General features: G+C 33.1%; 1 protein-coding gene across 1 annotated transcript in view; it reads right to left on the bottom strand.

Annotated features, from left to right (window-relative positions):
* Positions 1-8,374, bottom strand: part of SREK1 (splicing regulatory glutamic acid/lysine-rich protein 1) — a 39,900-nt gene extending 31,526 nt beyond the window's left edge. The window contains exons 1-2 of the mRNA XM_015563051.1: positions 8,220-8,374; positions 2,354-2,469 (exon numbers count right to left, since the gene is read on the bottom strand). Of these exons, the coding sequence (XP_015418537.1) occupies positions 2,354-2,416 (63 nt within the window). The 5' untranslated portion in view covers positions 2,417-2,469; positions 8,220-8,374. The remainder of the gene's footprint in view (positions 1-2,353; positions 2,470-8,219) is intronic.
* Positions 8,375-9,747: the final 1,373 nt, after the last annotated feature.

Genomic DNA, 9,747 nt, shown 5'->3' on the forward strand with positions numbered 1-9,747 from the left:
GGGCAGCGTGGCGAGCCTCTCCCGATTGGGACTGATTGGGCGTGAGCCTGAGGCAGGCATAGTGGGGTCAGGATGAGCAGGAGCGGCAGGGAGGAGCTGCCGGTGGCACTGGACTGCGGGTTTCGGCCCGATCCCTGCAGGCCATGCAGAGGGACCCCACCCGTGCATGAATTCGTGCATTGGGCCTCTAGTTTATTATAATCTGTGGTATCTTGCTACTAACAGATCTTAGATTTGTTGCTCACCATCACCATTTCAAGTTATCATAAAGTTGTAGAAAATACCTTAATTAAATATTTTCTATACTGTTGAATATAAAGTTTGATTTTGATTTTTAATTAAAATTCAGTGCCTCAGTCACACTAGCCACATTTCAAGGGCCTAACAGCTCAGCTGCTGGTGGCTACCACACTCACTAGTACAGATACAAACAGGCATTGCCATCATGGCAGGAAGTTCTATTGGATGTGCCTGCTCTGTAATATTAAAGTTGCCCTTCTTTAGCTTAATCTACTAAATTAATCTACTTAATTCTAGCCCTGGGCTAAGGAACCTAAATATTTAGTTGCCCTTTGGTCTTTGATGGGTTAAAGATGATCTGGTCTCCAGATATAACACATTTTGCCTTCTTATTCAGAAACTTTAGCCTCCCTTTTAAATAGAAACCTGATGAAAAGTTTCACTGTTATGAAAAAGTTTAAAAGTAAACCTTTCTAATGTCTGGAAAATAAAGTTCTAGGCAGAGGATAAATAAGTACAAAAACCCGAAGGCAGAAATGTACTTGACGTGTCTAAGAATGGCAAAGGTGAAGTAGAGTGAGCCAGGAAAAAAAGTCAGAGAGGTAACCAGGAACTAAAACACAATGGGCCACCTTTCTATTTTCTAACTAAAATTATTCTTCATAAACTAAGTTCTATAACAACAGATTCTCTACAGATGAATTAAGAAGAAACTATTCTCCCTAAGGGCAACAAATTAAACAATAAAAACTTTATATGTTGATAAATAAAACCTAATGGTTTTCAAAATAGCAAGAAAATACTTGAGGGTGGCAGGGGGGGTCAAGGAATTAAAATATACCAAAATGTACCCAAAATAAAATTTCTAGAAAGCTTAATACAACTGATCAACTATTGAATTTAAAAAGCATTTCCCACTATAAATCACAATGAAGATCTCCATCAGAACAATGTCATGTAAAATTAAAAGACCTAAAGTTTTGCACTTCGGTTTCAGAACCCACTTTTATAACTTGGATACATTAATTATAATCATAAAACATGAGTTCACTCCCTAAAAATCCAGTACCACAAAGCTAGATAAAACTTTCAATTTAAGGTGAGATTTATATTTTGTCTTGGGTTTCTTTTCATAGAAAAATGACCCTTTTATAAAAATGTATTTTTTTATTGCTTTCAGAGAGGAAGAAAGGAGAGAGAGAAACATAAATGAGAGGGAATCATTGACTTGACTGGCCTCTGCAAGCCCCTCACTGGGGACCGGGCTCGCAACCTGAGCACGAGCCCTTGACTGGAATAGAACCCAGGACCACTCTTTTAAAATAATTATGACCTGAATCTTTTACATAAAAACCAAGAGTACAGTAACAACAGTATCTTTTTTTAACCCCACTCAGAAATCACAAAGGAGATATTAAACTACTATTATTTCTACAGAATTCATAAAAAAATATTTTGTCGCCCTAACCGGTTTGGATCAGTGGCTAGAGCGTCAGCCTGCGGACTCAAGGGTCCCAGGTTCGATTCCGGTCAAGGGCATGTACCTTGGTTGCGGGCACATCCCCAGTGGGGAGGTGTGCAGGAGGCAGCTGATCAATGTTTCTCTCTCATCGATGTTTCTGGCTCTCTATCCCTCTCCCTTCCTCTCTGTGAAAAATCAATAAAATATATTTTAAAAAATATATATATTTTGTCATGTTTTTACCTTATTACATTTTCTCAATTAGATAAATCCTTCTCTGAGATTTTTTTCCCACTATCAGGTTGTAAATCAGTTCATATTTTTTAAATAAGTGTAGTACTCATGAATTAGGAAATACTGTTACCTAGATTCTTCAATTCACCATGCTGTCTAAAATGCTGAATTTCAATAACTGATTTGCTAATGAATAATTAATTTAAGTTCTAAATTTAAATGACTTCAATTACTTCAGAATTCCAAAAGATAGTTTAAGTACAGTAATTGACAATTGAGGGGGGAAAATTAAGTCGATTTTTAGGATCACTCCATTAAAATAAAAAAGATTCAAGATAAAAATTTTCTAAGCTCTTTATTCAACTAATTAAACAGTTGAACATTCATCCCTTTTAGAAGAAGGTATATAATACTTACTGTAGTCAAGGGATTTGGGGTCGGTATGGGAAGCAAGCCTGCACCAGGCATCAGACTTGTCATGGTTGGAGCAGGAACCAATAAAGAGAGGGCTTTCGATTCCTCTGGGATTTTACCTGCAGAGGCAAGTTTCAAACATTACAGAAAGCAGAAACACCACACAAACTTTACACTATGATTTTACAATTACCCTTGTACTTAAAAAATAATAATAATAAATGAATCTATCAGATCCATATAAAGAAATAAATTACAACTTAAGTCTTTCCTTTTATCCTGCTCTACTAGGAAAAATAAAAGTGAGCAAAATTTCAAAGACTAACAATCTCATTAATGGAATATTATTTTAAAAATTGAATAATGTAGACAATTATTTAACACTTTGAGCTATGGGTCACCTGTACTGGAAACTTAATGTTCATGAACCAAACGATATCAAGCATGGACGCTTTCCCAGGACGGTGTTTTCGCGGTGATCGAAAGTTGTGTTACACATGACAACCGTTCGTGTTGGCTGCATCACTAATAGCACACAGAACATCAGATACAGAAAAGAAGAACATTTTTTAAAGTTTAATCCCCAGAAATGGCAAATAACCAAATTAGTCAAAAAAAAGAAAAAGAAAAAACAAATATGTGCGAATTGAAATTTGTTTCTTACTGAGTGCCCCTATCCTGTTATTAAAACTACCTACTTGTGATGCAAACAATTTTGATAACCCTTCCAATAAATTCCATTTAACTTCAAGTAGACAGAAAAAAAAACAAAAACCTACTGCATGAAATCAGCTTCAATTTTAAAAAAAGCTTACACCCATTCAGTTAGTAAGTCACCTCCCAATGTCAGGAATGCTCAAAAGAACCCAGGTCCAAAGAATATGCCTTGGGAAACTGCTAAAACTTTATTTAGAATAACTAACAAAATAACTTCCCTAATCTCAGGAAACTTTTTAAATCATTGTATTTTAGAACCAATTTATGTATACTTATCTGAAGAGTAGCTGATCCCTAAATGTGTTGCTTATAAACATCTCCTAATAACACTGACATAACCTTAGATGCTAAGAAAAAAATTCCTGACTAAAACTAAAAATTTACTCTAACATAAGTCCATCAATTTGTCATATTTAATTACTGAATTCTAATCAATTAATTTTAACAAGGACTTCAACTTCCATGCATTTTTCCTGGTCCTCTCTCTTCCCCCAAAAAAATTTACTTCTAAAAAAGTTGACTACAGTGCCCTAGCCAGTTTTTCTCAGTTTATAGAGCATCGGCCTGAGGACTGAAGGGTCCCAGGTTCAATTCTGGTCAATGGCACATGCTAGGTTACAGGCTTGATCCCTGTTGGGTGCAGGAGGCAACCAAAGATGTGTTGTTGTTTTTTCTCTCTATCAACCCTTCCTTCCACTCTCTCTAAAAATTAATGAAAAAATATCCTCGGGTGAGGATTAACAATAAAAAAAAGTTGACTACATGTAGCTATTTTGGAAGAACTACTCATAATTAGTTAGCTACATATTTCCATTATGAGTTCAAAAATAATTTAAAACACAGTTTATAAATCATGCTAAACTGAAAATAGCACATGGAGTAAATTTTTCAAAAGCACCATGCTAGATTTTAGTGGTAAAAACTCTTATTTAAAGCAACCAGATATGCAGAGATAAACCTCTAAACAATACTATTTAAACATATCTCTAAATATGAATGGAATTCAAGATGGATTTTAAAACTTGCTTTTTAATAATGGTTACACCTTATTTACAGGAACAAAAAAATTGCATTAGCTTTAAAAAATGCCTACTTTTTTCTAATCTTTGAAACATCTAAGTCTATATTACTTTAATATACTAATTTCAAAAACAGCTATTTTATTAGTGTAAATTCTGCATAAGCATAAATTTTTTAACATGCATAAAGATAAATGAAAGGTAGGCCTTACTGAAAATATCAAATAACAATATTTTATATTTAATAGTTACTAGTATTAATACATATTATCTGTATACCCACAAATATACTATACTATTTATATTGCTATTAGGCATGTTTTGTTATAAATAGGAATTATTTTTAAAAGTTTGTAAAACCTAAATACATCTTGATAAGTCAACTTAAGTCCTATGGTTATAAACTCTGTGCTCTGCTACCCTAATGTTCCAATCTAAAGTCCCAATTTAATATATTATTTGTCAATTAAATAAGCCAAATTATCCATACAAGAGATGTAAAAAGATACACAAACAATGAGAGTATTCAACACAGGCCAAAAGTTGAATATTATAAAGCCTTTCACTGTGGGCTTCAAAAAAAGAGCATCAGTAGATTGACTCCCACTGCTTTTCACAGTAGTAAAAAACTATTATAAAGTCTAACTGTAAGCACACTAATTTTTTCTTATCCTAATTATTATTAAAGATACTTCAAGTTCCATTAGTTAATTTCCAAGACAGAATTTTATCAAACTTACCCTCTAAATACTATCAGCATATAAAAGTATAAAACAAATGAACATTTAGCATTTTTCCCAAATTATACTCAATGACAACTGAGAGAACAATGTTTCTCACTGTATGAAATTAATAGTCCTAAATCTCAGAATCCATTTAGAAGCTAGTAAACTGAGTATTTCTCAACAAAAAATTCAAGAAAACAGAGAAACACACACACATAAGTATTTAATAGCTTCTCAAATATCCATTCCCCTCACAGGCAACTAGGTCTTTATAAGGAAATGTTATTTTCTATAATGAATAACTATCATTAAAGTGAAAGTCTCTTTGTGTCCTCTACCCCAGATTGTTATAAGAAATATACTTATTTTCCATGATTCTGTATGGCTAAAATTCTAGCAGGGAGATGCAATCAGTTGATTTTTATAAGACATATACATTTGGGAGAAAAACTGCAAAATGTTGCACTAAGGTCAGAAAATGTTTCTAATAATCGTATCAGTGTTTCAAGAACAAATGTACCTGATCAGTCTATAAACACCAATTAACATTCCCACTGAGCCTCCTAATACTCACTATATCCTAATTTACTGTGAAAATTTATTTTATCTTAAGATTGAGCTCTGATCATCTCCCCATATATTTTGCAATGCAATGTTATGAATCCTTAGTGGAATACCATTTACAAAGAACTGGAAAACCAGCTCACAAGTTAAAGTGAAAGAGATTTAACAAAACAAAAACAAAAAAGGGACAAAATAAAGAAAAAGAAATTAAAGTAAAGTAAAACAATAAAAAACAGAGACAGGGCGTCCATCTTCTGCGGTTCAGACTCCGATCTCATTTCCCCAATGAAGGTTTCACTTGACGGCAGGTTTAGTGGCATGGCAAACAATGCCTAACTCAGGCAAGTGTCAGGCAAGTGTAACAGGTCTGCCTTGGCCAGTCTAGTCATCTAATAATGCACAAATATCACATAGAGAAAACATACAAAACCAAATTAATAGTCAAAATCCATCTACCAGAAAATGTGGACATAAAGTTATGACTGATGATTAGGTTGACAATCTTGTTATGTCTGACCTTTTCTTTTTTTTTCTAAGTGTTAACATTTATAAAAATAAATCTGAGATGCACACAACAACAAAAAGAGGTCATATTTGGACAAGCATAATGAAAGTATATTTATTTTGAAATGGCATGTTTCATTGACAATAGCTAATGCTTAATATGTATGAAACTATTACACATCAAACATTACATATACAGCTTAGAATCTCCTCACACAATAATGTCTATTTTTTTTAAACCCAGCAAATTGAAAGAAACTAAAATTTTTTTCTATGGTTTTCTCATTTCTTTCATAATGCTATTTCTATAACATCAAGGAAAGAATGCAATATGAAATAAATAGAACACTACTTACAGCACCACAGTACATCTCTCTTATAGAACTTACTCCATTGGAACTCCTTTGGTTTATTTCAACCTCACTTTGCTATCTTTTTTTGGTACAATATATATATACTTTATTACTCTGCTTGTAGTGCATAATCAGATCTTTAAAGGCTCTTCTTTAGGTTCTATAAATTTATCTCAGTTGTATTTTATTTAATGAAAAATGTGTGTCTGAATGTCTTCCTACTACCAATTCTTTATAGGCAAGTATTCTAAACCAGCGATCGCCAACCTTTCGGACCCCACGGACCACCAGTGGTCTGCAGACCACCGGTTGGCAACCACTGTTCTAAAACACGTAACTAAATTGAATAAAAATATTTAAATTTTCATGTTCAAAAAGGTGAAACTTTGCCTCAAAATGATATTAAAAATGCATTTATTCATCTCTATCAAATAAAACAAACAAAATAAGAAACCTATACCTGCCCATAACTTTGAACATTTATGACAAATTAGAGCCAGGGTTTCTCAAATACTATATTAAAAGGTTTTATGGGACTACAGTAAGGTTCCAACAAAGCAGCAACTGGTAAAATTCTTCCTTCTAATTCAGTAATGAGCCAACATGATACAATACCTGGTGCTGCTAATGACTCATTTTTATGATATAATTAACATTCCCATTTAATAAACCTTCTTTCCTGTGAAACTGGTATGAACTTGGTTTGCAGAACTAAACCATTACCAGCTCTTTCCTCACCTGGCTCTCCAATTTTAGGCTCACTATCTCCTTACAGTAGATAAGGACAGAGTTAGCAAATAATTAAATAACTTTAATACATTTTTATTCTCCCCACCCCACTCTAACCCCAAGGCATAGGAAAAATACTTTCAAATTTATCTGAAAAAATCCAGAATGTTTTATTCTGGGACTTCAAAAATAAAAGAATGATACTTGCAGTATCTGACTAATGTTTTTGACATCTCAGAATAGCATTTTGAAATAAGCATAAAACCTTAAAAGTATGGCAAATTGTTTAGTATACATTATTTTAATGTTGATCTGATATTTAAAAGAGGTTTTAAAATATTACATATGAAAGTACATTAAATTGTTTCAGGTAAAATTATTATGTTGCAAAATTACCACCATCCACCAGTAAAAATACGTTTTAAAGACATTTAAATAACCCAATTCTAAAATCCATGTATACATGCCATACTCAGTGCTCTAGAAAAAAGTTAATTACACACCAGAACTGTCAAATTCAGCACAGCTTATTATATGAGTGGCTCTGTAAATAGAAGTTACTGAAAAATAAATATTATTAATAATTTGCTCTTAAAGCAGGTTAAGTCATAAAATTTAACGAGTAACTATAAGGCTTCAGCCTTGTTCCCATCTTCAACAACTATTTCTTTGATGAAGGAAATTTACTTGTCATGATTTTTCTTCAATTACTCCTTCCCCCCCACAAAAAAAGCCAGAAGAAAAAAGTAAATTCCAGTTGCACAGCAACCTTAAGAGAATATTTTAAAGCTTCAATTACGAATGTTTTCTTATAACCATAAATATCACTTAACCCCAAATTGGCAAAATGTGCACATTTTTTATTGATGTAATATCACTAATATTGTATACACAGAGGCTACTCATTTACACATTTAAAATAATTTCCCCAAAACAACCTTTTATATATATTTTTTTTATTTCTGGAAGCTTTCTTTACAGCTTGCAAATTAACTATAGAAAGCCAAAGTAAACTGGAGAAGCCAAATAATTTATAAAATTGTTTAATGTTTAACTATTTTTTAAACTTACATTAAGTAACAAATTAACCATTTTAATGTTTTATTAGTAAAAGTGCTTTCCCTCTACAAATTTCATTCTCACATACATACATACACACATGCCAGAGCACTATCTACTTGCCAATGTCTAAGAAAGTCAAAGGTAATTAATAGACAGAACAGAGATTAAAATAGAAGAAAACATGTGAAGTACCAACCTTCTGCACAAGGAACAACTATCAGAGCTCTGTCAATAAAAACCGTGTTAGTTAGATGCTGGGCCACGCCAACACTTGATCGGTCACGAAACTTAACATAACATACTTTGGAAGAAAAAGCAAGAGGTGCGTTGCTGCAAGATAAAAAGAAAAACAATTAGACAAACATTTGGCTGGTTCTGTCGTTTTCACTAAAAAATTTTCTGAGAACTTTACAGAATCAAGACTTACAAAGTTTTATTGCTAAAGATCATTAAGACATCAAATAGCAAAACTTACTCTTTTAATGATGATCTGTCTGCAAAGACTAATGATAACTAAGCAGGCCATTAGCCTTACTTCTAAAAACTTTAAATTTGCCCTAGCTGGTATGGCTCAATGAATAGAGCATCAGCCTGCAAACTGAAGGGTCGCCAGGCCGGGCACATGCCTGGGTTGCAGGCTCGATCCCCGGTAGGGGGCAAGCAGGAGGCAGCCAATCAATGATTCTCTCTCATCATTGATGTTTCTATCTCTCTCTCCCTTCCTCTCTAAAATGAAAATAAAATAAAATAAAATAAAAACTTTAAATTTAAAAACTTGCCCTAACCGGTTTGGCTCAGTGGAGAGCGTCGGCCTGCGGACTCAAGGGTCCCAGGTTCGATGCCAGTCAAGGGTATGTACCTTGGTTGCGGGCACATCCTCAGTAGGGGGTGTGCAAGAAGCAGCTGATTGATGTTTCTCTCTCATCAATGTTTCTAACTCTCTATCCCTCTCCCTCTCTGTAAAAAAAATCAATAAATTTTTTAAAAAGTCTGAAAAAACTTTATATTAAATTATTAATCTGAGCAAAATGTGAAAACAACTGCTTAATCCAAAGATGTTGAACCACATAAATACCTTTATAAAATACCTTTATAAAAGCGCCAATCTGCAAGACTTAAAATTTTGTAACTACATCTAAGCCTTCCCTGGCACATTTAAATTTCTAAAAACTTCATTATCAATCTTAGAAACAATGAGATAACATGGAATTAAGGTCTTTTGTATACAGTAGACTACTTCAGGCTAGGCATTGTGATTTTCCAGACAAAAGATTTCACAAACAAAATGTTACATATTACTACATGCAAAAGAGCAAAGACTCTTACAAGTTCTACTAGATTTAGTTCAATCTAGGCAAGCTTATAGTAAAAAGGAAACAGCACAGATTAAAGCATTTTTTTCATAATATGAATCTTATCTTGTTAGTTTGCAAAATACACTATACTCATGGATGATCATTTTATCAACCTGCCCATAATTATGTTTAAGTGTTTAATTATTATCTTTAACAAGGAAAAAATTACCCCAACAAAATATATACCAGGTGTATCGGTTAATAATGCAGATTTTTTTCAATAGATGGAGTTACACATATGTTGATATACATGTGATTTGATATGTATGCTATTTTGTTGCATTGACAGCAAGCTTCAAAACTTCATAAGGTAAATTTGCTGAGAGTGTTAACATCATAGATATTTTTACACTTAAAAATGTCGAATTT

This window comes from Myotis davidii, unplaced genomic scaffold, assembly GCF_000327345.1.
Source record: "Myotis davidii unplaced genomic scaffold, ASM32734v1 scaffold135, whole genome shotgun sequence".
Taxonomy (NCBI): Eukaryota; Metazoa; Chordata; class Mammalia; order Chiroptera; family Vespertilionidae; genus Myotis; species Myotis davidii.